This window comes from Cebus imitator, unplaced genomic scaffold (genome assembly GCF_001604975.1).
Source record: "Cebus imitator isolate Cc_AM_T3 unplaced genomic scaffold, Cebus_imitator-1.0 Scaffold540, whole genome shotgun sequence".
In the NCBI taxonomy this organism is placed as follows: Eukaryota; Metazoa; Chordata; class Mammalia; order Primates; family Cebidae; genus Cebus; species Cebus imitator.
The window spans coordinates 1,104,537-1,117,653 of NW_016107855.1; the positions used below are offsets into that span (position 1 = coordinate 1,104,537).

Consider the following 13,117-nt stretch of genomic DNA (forward strand, 5'->3'; position numbering starts at 1 on the left):
TGAGAGCACATGGACAAAGGGAGGGGAGCACTACACACTGGGGTCGGTTGGGGGGAAATAGGGGAGGGACGGTGGGGGGTGGGGAGCTGGGGGGGGATAGCAGGGGGAGAAATGTCACATGTAGGTGATGGGGAGGAAGGCAGCAAATCACACTGCCATGTGTGTTCCTATGCAACAATTTTGCATGTTCTTCACATGTACCCCCAAACTTAAAATACAATAAAATAAATAAATGGGAAAAAAAAATACAACAATAAAATGTAATACAAATAAAAATACAGTCTAACAACTATTCACATAACTTTTACATTGTATTAGGTATTATAAGGAATCTAGAGATGATTTAAAATGTATGGAAGGATATACATAGGTTATATGCAAGTAATATGCCATTTTATATAAGGGACTGGAGCATTTGCAGATTTTGGTATCCAAAGTGGGTCCTAGAATCAATTCCCCCTGGAGACCTAGGGATAACTATATTTGAAAACTCAAACTAATGTATATTAACAGTCTAAAGAAAAACCAGGCCAGGTGTGGTGGCTCACACCTGCAATCCCAGCACTTTGGGAGGGTAAGGCCAGTGGTTTGCTTGAACCCAGGAATTCAAGACCAGGCTGGGCAACATAGCAAAAACCCATTTGTACAAAAAAAAAAAAATAGCTAGGCATGGTGATGTGTACTATAGTCTCAAGTACTTGGGAGGCTGTGGTAGGAGGATCACCTGAGCCCTGGAGGTCAAGGCTGCAGTGAACCAAGATCACACCACTGCACTCCAGCCTGGGCCTCAGAGTCATCCTGTTGGAAAGAAAAGAAAAGAAAAAGAAAAGAAGGCAGGAGAGGAGAGGGAATGAAAGAGGAAGAAAGAAGAAAGAGAGAGAGAGAGGAAAAAAAGGAAATAAAGATAGACCACATGATTGTACGGCTCTTACATCTAAATACAAAACCATAAGGTTTTAGAAAAAAACAGTGAAGAAAATCTTTGTTACCTGGGGTTTAGCAAAGAGTTAATAGACATGACACAAGAAGTATAATCAAAGAAAAAGAATAAATTGAACTTTATCAAAATTAAAAGCTTGGCTTTGTGAAAGATATTATTAAGAGAATGAAAAAAAGTAACCCCACTGACTAGGACAAAATATGTGCAAATACAAAGAACTCTTGTCACAAATATATAAAGATCTCTCGAACTCCACAGTAAGGATAAGTGAATTAATTTAAATAAAAAAAAAGACCTGAACACACATTTGACCAAAGAGGATATGTAGACAGCAAATAAGCACGAGTCGTTATTGAAATGTAAATTAAACATATGATAAGATATTACTGCACACCTATTAGAAAAACTAAAATAAAAAAAAACAGTGACAAGTATTGGCAAAAAGTAGGAACAGTATAACTCATACATCACTGATGGTAACATACAATGGTGGTCACTCTGGTGAAGCTAAACATCATTTATCATATGACCTATCCCAATCCCGTTTATTCACCCAAGACAAATGAAACATGTCCACACAAAGCCTGTACACGAATGTTAGAACACTCCATTCATAATTACCTCAAATGTCCTGCAACAGTGAATGAGTAAAACAATGGAATATAACTCCACAATGAAAAGGATGAATTATTGAGAAATGTAACAATTGGAATAAATGCCAAAGGCATTGCGATGAGTGAAGGAAGTCAATATAAGAAAGTCATATTGTAGGCCGGGCCCAGTGGCTCACGCCTGTAATCCCAGCACTTTGGGAGGCGGAGGCAGGTGGATCACGAGGTCAGGAGTTTGAGACCAGCCTGACCAACATGGTGAAACCCTGTCTCTACTAAAATACAAAAATTAGCTGGACATAGTGGTATGCATCTGTAATCCCAGCTACTCAGGAGGTTGAGGCAGGAGAATTGCTTAAACCTGGGAGGCAGAGGTTGCAGTGAGCCAATATTGTGCCACTGCACTTCAGCCTGGGTGACAGAGGGAGACTCCGTCTCAAAAAAAAAAAAATCACATTGTATTATTTCATGTATGTAATAACCTCAGACAGACAAAGCTATAGAGATGGAGAACAGCTCAGTAGTTTCCAGGGTTGGGGTGGGGGGAGGATGTATTCACATCCTCCAAACTATCCAAGGGTAGTTTGAGACTGCTTTTTAGGGGTGATAGAACTGTTTTGTATCCTGATTGTGGTGATGGTTACAAGAATCTATACATGCATTAGAATTTATGAAAATGCACAGCCCCTCAAAAATAGTCAATTTTACTATATGATAATTTAAAAAATAAAAGAAAGAAAGACAACAAAGGGTCATGAAATGTGGAAAACCACCACTAGTCTCTCGTGGTTATCTGAGTATCTCTGCCCATACAAATAAAACCTCATGGATTTCCACCATGCTATGCCTTCATTCATTCATTGTAGACTTATGTAGCACTTAATATGTGCCAAGCAATTTAAAAATAACTATAAAAGTATTCTGACTGATGGGAAGAACTCAAGACAGGCAATCTCTTCTCCCCTGGGTTTTACAGTAGGAGATTTTTCTTATTAATATATTTATAACACTAAAATAATATCAAAGCAATGCTTGGAGAATAAAATTGTTTTCCCATAAAGTGTTGTGAGGTACAGAAGGTAGATTTTAGAAATAGAGAAACTGAACAAATATTCAAGGAGGCTGAGTGATAGCTCCAGTTCAGCAGGGTATGGTATTATTAAAACACAATTCTTTGGCTGGGCGCGGTGGCTCACGTCTGTAATCCTAGCACTTTGAGAGGCCAAGGCGAGTGGATCATGAGGTCAGGAGTTCGAGACCAGCATGGCCAACATGGTGAAACCCCATCTCTACTAAAAGTACAAAAATTAGCCAGGCATGATGGCGGGTGCCTGTAATCACAGCTACTTGGGGGGCCAAGGCAGAAGAATCACTTGAACCTGGGAGGTAGAAGTTGCAGTGAGCCAAGATCATGCCACAGTACTCACTCCAGCCTGGGTGAAAGAGCCAGACTCCGTTTCAAAAATCAAAAAACAAAACAACCCCCACCCCGACACACACATACGCACAAAACCATAATTCTTCAATTTCCGGACAAAGACTTTAATTCCATTTCACAATATTTGCAATAATGTGTGCTAATGTTGAAATATGTTTCAAGACTCTTAAAATCATTCAGACCTCTGTTCTAGTTACTCCATTTGGGTAAATCTAAGGACAGAATGTGTAATATGGGCAACATCTTTTATGCCAAAGCTGTTTTAAGATCTAGCGGTCAAGACACAAGATATAAGGAAAGCCATGTACTTTATGGTCTTGCCTTTATAAACATTTTAGTAGCAGCATAATTACTTGGAAACATATTTGATACAATGGTAAATGAAAAGGATATGATATAAACTTTTACATATAAAATATTCACAACTATGTGCCCATGTGCTTTTTGTTTGTTTTTAGATGAGTCTTTCTCTGTCGCCCAGACTGGAGTGCAGTGGTGCGATCTCAGTTCACTGTAACCTCTGCCTGCCAGGTTCAAGCAATTTTCCTGCCTCAGCGTCCCAAGTAGCTGGGATTACAGGTGTATGCCACCATGATTGGCTAATTTTTATATTTTTTGTAAAGACGGGGTTTCACCCTGTTGGGCAGGCTGGTCTTGAATGCCTGACCTCGTGATCTGTCCACCTTGGCTTCTCAAAGTGTTGGGATTACAGGCGTGAGCTACCGTGCCCAGCCACAAGCATGTTTTAAGAAGATAAATAATTCTGGGGAAAGATCGTGCAAATACTGACGATGAAAGGAAAAATCAGTAGAGCATTTTCAAGGTTAATTTCAATAACATCAATAACATACATAACCTTCTCCAAAGAAGATACACAAGTGACCAAGAAGCACTTGAAAAGATGCTCAACAGAATTAGGCATTAGGGAAATGCAAATCACAGCCACAATTCGATACCACTTGACATGCACTATGGTAGCAACAAAAGTAATAATGGAAAATTACAAGTGTTGACAAGAATGTGGCACCATTGGAACTCCAGTGCATTGCTGATGGGAACATAGAGTGATATAGCCCCGTGGAAAACAGTTTGGCTGTTTCTCAAAAAGTTAAGCACAGAATTATCGTATGACCCAGCAACTCTCCTGGGTGTACGCCCAGGGGGATCTGAAAACAGCTGTTCGAGTAGGTGCTTGTACTAGTGGCACTGTTCACAGTGGCTAAATGGTGGAGGCAGCCCAGGTGTTCACTGATGATGAAAGGGTAAATAGAGCGTGGTGTGTCTGCACAACGGCAAATTACCCAGCCATAAAAAGAAACAAAGTGTAGATGCATGCTGCAACACGGATGAGCCCTGGAAACATTCCAAGGTGAAAACACTCCAACGTGAAAGAAGTCAGATGTGGATGATCATACAGGTTGTACAATTTATATGCATGTTCAGAATGGACGAGGTCATAGAGACAGAGAGTGGATTGGTGGTTGCCAGGGGCTAGTGGTAAGGTAAGAAGTGACTGCTTAGGCCAGGCATGATTGCTCATGCCTGCAATCCCAGCACTTTGGGAGGCTGAGGTGGGCAAATCACTTGAGCCCAGGAATCTGAGACCCTCCTGAGAAACATGACAAAACCCCATCTCTACAAAAAGTATATAAAAATTAGCCAAGAATGATGGCAAGTGCCTGTAGCTACTCAGAAGGCTGAGGTGGGAGGACTGTTTGAGCCCAAGAGGTGGAGGTTGCAGTGAGTGAAGATCATGCCACCACACGCCAGCCTGGGCAACAGAGCAAACCCTGTCTCAAAAAAAAAAAAAAAAAAAAAAAGAAATGACGGCTTGGTGGGTGTAGAGTTTCCTTTTGGAGTGGTGGCACTGTGAATGTACTAAACGTCTCTAATGGTAAATCTTATGCCTAGTTTACCAAAATAAAAAATATATATACATAAACTTTGCCACACCTGTTTTACTAGGATGTTATTCTAAAGCTAAAATCATGAATGTGACAGAGATTCTACAAAATGGGGTTCATTATGTAAGTATCATTGCTGCTGTAAACAATGACAAAAATCTTGAAATTATCTAAATGCCTAACAAAGGGACTCAGTTAAATGAAGAAGGGTACACACTGGAATGCTATGTAGTTACTAAAACTCATGTTAGAGAAGAGTTTAATGACTGGATGCTAATGCAACTTAAAGTGAAAAAAATAATTTCCCTCTCCTCCCCAAAGTGTGTGTGTACAGATATATATTCTATGCATATATATAGAAAAAGAAATGGCAGGAATCTATATCAAAGGGGAAACAGTGGCTAACTCTGGGTGGAATTATGAATTGAATTTTTTCAATAATAAAATTAGTGCTAAGAATTATTGCTAAGTATCTTGCACTGTTCTAAATTCTATCTCTGTCTATCTATCATTGAATTGTTTAATTCTTACAAAGATCCTATTAGGGAGGTAAAGTAACTTCTTCAAGGTTACAGAGCTGGTAAGCAGTGCAGCTAAAGTTTGGACCCAGGGGCTGGAGCTCTAGAGAATGAGATCTATCTATCTATCCATCCTTCCATCCATCTATCTATTATCTATCTAACATATATTTATTTATTTTTAATAGTGACAGCATCTTGTTATGTTGCACAGGTTGGTCTTGAACTCCTTAGCTCAAGCAATCCACCCACCTTGGCCTCCCAAAGTGCTGGGAATACAGGCATGAGCTACCATACCCAACCAAGAATGAGATCTTAACCACTGTGCTGTAAGATCTTTTTGTCTAATCTACAGTTTCCAAATTTTCTATGATGATCACATTTGGTGATATAAGAGGAAAGAAAGTTATTTTTAAAAATAATCCATCTAACAATAAATAAGAGCTACCATCTCGTTGGGATGGAATATGTGTATTTAAAAATTCTTCTATTTGTTTGGATTTTCCAAATTTCCTCTAATGAATATGCATTGCTTTTTAAATGGAAAGAAAAAAAATACCTCTCAAATAAGGAAAAAGAAGCTTGATGCCAGCCTCTTAAAGCTATGCCCCAAAGGAAAAGTCCATCACTCCTCTACGGGCAAGGACCCTGTAGATTTGAATCAATTGCTTGTGGACCAGAGAGAGAGGAAGGGACCAGTGGGAGTGCCCAGGTGAACTCGGCAGGTGGGGCCAGAAGGAAGTGCCTCCCACACCCTGGCCAGTGGAACATCTCTACGTTACCTTGCAGGGCCTCTTCATGCTTTCCTTCCAGGACACTTTGCTGCTCGTCCAGTCTCTCTCGAAGCTCTAGCTCCCTTTCCTTCTCCACCTGGGGGCAGAGAGTCCCGGGCAGGACTGAGGTTGAGCAGGTTCAGCCGGTTCGGCACAGCATCTCTTATCCACTCACCTGGGCCTGTGTGTGACTTGGTGACCAGAGTCCTAACTCTTCCTCTGAGGGATTGGAATGCTATGCCCAGAGAGGGCACAAGACTTCCAAGATACAGCAGGCATGGCAGACTTTGCCTTCTTTAGGGTTTAGCAGGGGGTTCCCATAGAATTATCTGCATAGAAAAGGATTTAGGAGTATTCTAATCCTGATGCTTACTCAAGGCAGGAAGCCTTCTATGGTGTTTCTCTGCTTGTGTAAGGCTTACTGTTGCAAATGACCTCTAACTTCTACCATCAGGTTCCAGAGCTGCCCCCTGGGGTCACACAGAGCCAGGCTGCTCCCTCAACCCAGGAAGCCCCTCAGAGATCTGAACCTAGTGGCTGTGTTTCCAACGTTTTTCTTCTTCAGGCTGAACCCTCCCAGCCATTCTCACTGTCCCACACTCGAGATGTTTTCCAGTCCATTTACCACCTGTAAGGTACAGCTGATGGGGCAAGACATGACTTAAAGGGGTTCTAGCCCCAGCACACCACTGCATTCCTGTGTAATGAGCTCCCTCCCCTGTAAAATGAAGGGACACAACTTGATGATTCCTGGTGCCCTTACAAGTCTGAAGGTTAAAGATTCCACAGGTAATGGTCAAGGCCAAATGATATTACCATGGTAATCTACCGAAACACACTAAAGACCGGCAGATGCATACAGTTAACCTACATTTCATAAAAGGTGTCTTTCTGAAAAATGTGTCTAAGCAAAGACAATTTCAATGTGTGTGGGGGCACTGGCTGAAGCCTTCCACCCAGGGAACCCCTGAGGGCAGGGTCTGGCCCTGATTTCTCCCTGTACCCCTAGCAGTGCCCAGGCCATACCCTCCCTGCACCCAGTAATCTCCCAGCAAGTCCACTGAGCAAATAAAATCTAGCAGAAAATCTTTTTGTAACAAATAACCATGCAATTTAATAGAGCAATTAGTTTATAACTACAGAGCCTTTTTTTTGAGTCTTGCTCTGCCACCCAGGCTGGAGTGCAGTGGCGTGATCTCAGCTCATCGCAACCTCTGTCTCCCAGGTTCAAGCGATTCTCCTGCCTTAGCCTCCCAAGTAGCTGGGACTGCAGGCATGTGTCACGACACCTGGCTAATTTTTGTATTTTTTGTAGAGATGGGGGTCTTGCCATGTTGCCCAGGCTGGTCTCAAACTCTTGACCTCAGGTGATCCACCCGCCTTGACCTCCCAAAGTGATGGGGTTATAGGCATGAGCCACCATGACCAACCCAGAGCCATTTTTAAAAAGTGACTTTAAATTTCAGAATTTTCAATATTTACTCTGAACATGTTTCATATTTATAATTTAAACTAAAGATAATTTAGAGGAAACCTTTGTATACCACCAGATCTTTCCTGCTGCTCTACCCACTCCCTCTCGTAAAGGAAGAAACGGAGGCAGAGAGAGAGGAAGGGTGAGTGACCAAGTTAGAATGAGGAAAAGGAAATCCCAGGCTGCGGGTTACATTCAGCCATCCCATCACTTAGTGTCCTTCAATCTAGAACTGTTCCCCAGTCTTTCCTCATGTTTCATGGCCTTGACATTTGACTGATATAGGTTAGAAATCTGTAGCATCCCTCAATTTTCATTTCTGGGTAATTTTAAAGCTTCAGTGTCATGCCTTTGGAGAGGTCTTCTCTGACCCCACAGCCTTGGCTAAGAGTTCTATTATGCCCTTTCATGGCACTGTAAACTTTTCATAGCACTTATGGTTGCAGTATGTAGTTCTGTGTAGTTGTGTTCGGCATCTGACTTTCTGTCTCAGTCAGGACAGGCTAAATTATGCTACCATAACAAACAGTGGCAAAGTCTCAGTGGCTTAAGACAAAAGGTTTATTTTGCACCCACTACCTCCCCATTTTATATGGCAGGGAGCTCTGCTGCCCAGGGATTATCCACGATTATCCAGGGATAATCATCCAGGGATCAGTCTGATGGAGCAGCCATTCAAACGGTGCTGTCACTTAGCTAGACAGAAAGACCTTGAGGGTCTTCAGCTGGCAACTAAATGCTTAGCCTAGAAGTGACACAGGTTCTTCTTTCTATAATGCATCAGCCAGAGTGAGTTCCATGGCCCCACCCAACCATGAGTGGGGTCCAGAAAGGCAATTGATCCAGCAGCATCAACGGCTTTTACTCTTCCCAAATAGACTCTCAGCTTCGTGAGGGCAGCTGCCAGCTCTGCTTGCTTTAACCAATGTTCCCAGCACACAGTGGCCTGATAAAAATATGTGTTTAACAGATAAAGGACTCCCTTCTTGGCAAGATGAGTAAGGGACTCTTACAACAGCAACAAAAACCTAATGTAGGCCCTCACTCTGGGATTCACCAAAGTTAGCTGAGCAGGAGAAAGAGAGGGGGTGGGGGCACATGGACTTACCTGTTGTGCCCATTTCTTCTTTTCCTCTTCATGTTGTTGGAGAATTCTGGTTATATCCTTCTGGTGCTGCTCAGCCTCCTCTGATACACAGAGCTGGACAGTTATAGCTAGAGGTGAAAAAAAAAAAAAAAAAAAAAAAAAAAATCTCACAGAGCGGAAGTGCAGTCAGTGCTGACAGAGAGAGTGTGGGAAGTGGGGCTAAGGAATGAGAACCCTGGTCTCTGCCTCAAGAATGATTTCAGGTGGGACCAGTCTCCAGAGACAGACTGTTGAGTCTCTCTGGATTGGGGGATCCTCTTTCAAGGAATAAGCCAATGGTCTCATTTTGTCCCCTGGTCTCCATGTTCTACTCCATTTTTAATTTTTAAATTTATTATTATGATTATTTTAAATCCCCTCAGCAAGGCAGTTTACTTCTATAGGAGGGTGTGGTGCATGGATGGAGCAATGATGGCTGCTGCACACTTGGACAAGGAGGGGAAGGGGTACTTATGCCTGATAGGGATTGTCCCTACTACTATGCCATCCCTATTGGCTAGGGTTAGATCACACAAGCTAGACTAATCCTGATTGGCTATTTTAAAAAGAGCAGGGGTCCAAGCTGGAGTAGTAGGGTGGGTGTTTTGGCAAGAAGGATGGTTATGGGCGTGTCAGAGCAGATAGCCAGGAGTGATCAGGTGACCAGGATGAGTTAGGATGGAGCTAGGGGGAGGAGGAACAGATGTGAACTACTGAATACAACAAGGAAGTTAAACTTTAAAATAGAGAATTAAAGAATAAGAGAGCTGAGCATACTGACATACTGATTCTTTGCAGAGAAACTTGGGGTTGACTATAGCAATCCCCCATCTTGAATTTTTACAGTTTTCTTTTTTTTTTTTTCTCTGTCTCTCTTCAAATTTCCTTAACACGTCTTGGCTTAGTGATTCTGGTTGTTCTTCTAAAAGAAGTAATCTATCTGAATAGGGTGGAGGAGGGGTTGGGGATAATTTAGTAAGAGTTATGTCTACTAGCCTCTGCACCAAGTCCTCGGATGCATGCTATGACCCAACATCTAACGAGAAGTATAATTATCACAGTTGCTAGAGGGTAAGAACTAAGGTTATGGTTTCTTTCCATTGACTGAACCAGCGTTGGAACCAATTTGAAACAGGCTTATTGATGCCAGCATTTTAGCTAGCTTATTTGATAAAGCAGTAGGTCCTTGGAGGGCTTTTGTTATGCTCCCACTGGGAACAGTGTTGTTTGGAATAAAGGTATAACACTGGGTCTTAATTATAACACAAACACCATCTTTCTCCACTAATATTATATTTAGGGCTTTATTTTCTTAGGCCACTGGGCTAGTGGATCCTAATTGTTCAGCTCTTCCTTTGACAGCATCTTTAGTATAGTTAACAAACCACTGGGGGTTGTAATAAATGTAGTTTATCTAATTTACAATTTTTTTTACATTAATTGTTACCTACCAGAACAACATTGACTTAAATCTTGCAGCGATCTGATTTCAGTCTCTAAATTTATTTGGTACTCTTTAAGGAACACCAATTGTATCTAAATAGACATGAGAATCAAAAGACTTATAAGGAGCTTCTCTTATTTGCCGATGTTGTAATTTCTTTTTCTCTGGTTGATGAAATGCCAGGGTAAAGGGATGGTCAATTGGACTACAGCACAAGTGCCATTCGAATTATTTGTCAGAGTGTCCATTAAGGTCCTCCACAATCCCACCGTACATCCTCTCTGGGATGAGTAAGGGAGAACTGATGAGCCAGCTCTTGGAAGTGCCTGACTTCACTGCATCCTGTTAAGTTTCCAAGCAATGCTAAGTTCTGCCCCTATCGTGAGAGATACGAGATGAACTTCGCCTTGGGAGATGGAGGCTGTGAGGCTCTCGGGGGCTGACCCACAAGGTGTTGAACCTCAGGAAACAGTAGTGAAAGAACTTGGCATAACTCATTATCCCAGGCATTGGAATCCTGAGAAAGAGCTACTATACATTCCATGTCCACTTGATTTGGGGACCATCCAAGTGGAAAGGGGACAACCTGGGCCTCTGGTCTACCCTGCACACAAGCGTTAACAGTTGCATTTATTTAAGGTGCGAATGGAATACTTAATCCATTCTAACCATGCATTTACATGCTTATATCCTGTTTTAATGGCTATAGTTTGCCTTAGGTCCTCTACTTCTACCACTGAGACTTTGGTTTTGTCATTGTGTCTAGAGGGAGTGATTGATAAAGAGGTTGAAGGAGCAATAAAGCGCATTTAAAAAATTTCTTTAGGATCCTTTTCTGAAATGTCAGCTCCTATACCATAAATACGACTTAATGAAGGGGAAGAGTTTTCAGATGTTGCAATAACAACAGTAAGCTGTATAGGATTGTATTGGTTATATTGACAGCTAGGAGTAATTCCTTTGGTGAAGTGAAGTGGATATATAGTTTCAAGGACTGACAAAGACCTGTGGAAGCAGTCTATCTTAAACATTTAGTGTCCCATATGACATTAGACAAAGCGGAACATACAGATTCTGTTTTTAAGGGACAAGAGTTTGATTCCTACCAATTACAAATACAGTTAGTATTTCTTGGATTACTAGTATCCGTAGAAAAACTCATAGTGTTTTCCTAATTTGAGGAAGTCTAAGAGGGACAGAGATATTCTTCTGGAAGCAGCAAGCTGTCCTTGGTTATGCAAATCTCCACAAGACATAACTAGACAGAAATTAAAGCAACAGTGTGAGATGAGCCAGATCTAATCACATTAAGAACAAGATGGGGAGAAGTTAAAAGGAAGAAAAGAAGAAAAGATAGACTAAGCTTTTCTTAGCTTTAACTTGGTAGGGTCTGATCCCAGAACAATAGCCCATGATTTTAATGGCGATGGCTCTTTCTTGACTCGGATGTGATGTATTCATCTGTTTTCTGCTGTACGAATGGCAGTCTTGGTGGCTAGTAGCATGAGGTAGGGTGGTCTTCAAGCTGGTGCTGGTGTGCGGAAACTTCAGGGTGGCACCTTGGTCCTAACCACTAAGGAAATACTTTACTGGCTCCTGCAGCATCTTTTTCTTGGTCTGTGCACAGAGTTGCTTAGTTGCCGCGGTATTCATAGGCCTTCTTTCCCCCTGCGTTGCTGAGAGGCAGGGCTTGTTCGTTACATTGGGTAGGTCTTGGTCCCTTACCCACGAGGCCGTTGCAATGAAGCAGCAGGATGCGTCTTCTCATGAGAGAGGGCCTGAGACTGCCGGAGGAGAACAGTGAATCCCAGGCAAGCCCCCAGGATTGTTATAAGTAAAATTTCGATGCCGCAAAAGAAATAGCACTCAAAGATAAACCCACCCAGCAAGGCAGTTTACTTCTATAGAAGGCTGCGGTGAATGGGTGGAGCAATGATGGCCAGCACATCACCCTATTTTTAAAAAAGTTAGTTGTTGACCAGACATGGTGGCTCACACCTGTAGTCCCAGCACTTTGAAAGGCTGAAGTGGGAGGATCACTTGAGACCAGGACTTTGAGACCAGACTGGGCAACATAGTGAGACCCTAGCTCTAAAAAAAAAAAAAAAAAAGGCTGGGCATGATGGCATGCACCTGTGATCCCAGCTACTAGGGAGACCAAGGCAGGAGGATGGTTTGAGCGCAGGAGTTGGAGGCTGCAGTGAACTATGACTGCACCACTGCATTCTAGTCTGGGTAACAGAGCAACACCCTGTCTCTAAAATAGTAAGTTAAAAATTAGTTATCGATACTTAACAATGGGGAAGCTTTTACTTAATAATTCAGATTTCCCATTTTTCTTGAAGAATCCAAAGAAGAACTGGCAACATATGCCTTCCTGTCAACCAGGGGCTGGAGGCAGAAGCAGCTGCCTCCTCTTTGGCCGGCCAGGATGTGGTTCTGCAGTTGGCTATGGTCTTTACCTCCCGATACTAAAAATGTCTATAAAGGGTCACACGTCATCTGCTTTACCCATAAGCATCTGAGTGTGTGGCTCCTTACCTTCAGCTTTTCCCAAGCTGGTAGCAGAGGGAGCTACTTGAGAGCAGGAAGGAAACAACCAGGAAATCTAGCCCTTGCTTAGGGAAACTCCAAAACAGACCCTGCCAATCCATGCTGAGTCTATCGAATGCTAGGTACGACCTAAGGCTGTGGCCATCCTCTCTGTGCCTCAGTTACCTAATATATGAAATCAGGATAATTATGGCACTTACCACATGAGGCTGAGGTGATTAAATCAGAAAACAATGGCAATAAAATTAATAAAAACAGGGTAGGAAGACTGAGAGCTTACCATGCCTGCAACATGCCCGGCACTGTTTCAAGTGTCTCAGTGCTACCAATAGTTGT

The 13,117-nt window shown here is 42.3% G+C and overlaps 1 protein-coding gene across 1 annotated transcript in view; it reads right to left on the bottom strand.

Moving 5' to 3' along the window:
- Positions 1–13,117, bottom strand: part of CCDC69 (coiled-coil domain containing 69) — a 54,212-nt gene that overhangs the window by 15,112 nt on the left and 25,983 nt on the right. The window contains exons 3-4 of the mRNA XM_017515024.2: positions 8,767–8,873; positions 6,194–6,281 (exon numbers count right to left, since the gene is read on the bottom strand). Coding sequence (XP_017370513.1) covers positions 6,194–6,281; positions 8,767–8,873 — 195 coding nt within the window. The remainder of the gene's footprint in view (positions 1–6,193; positions 6,282–8,766; positions 8,874–13,117) is intronic.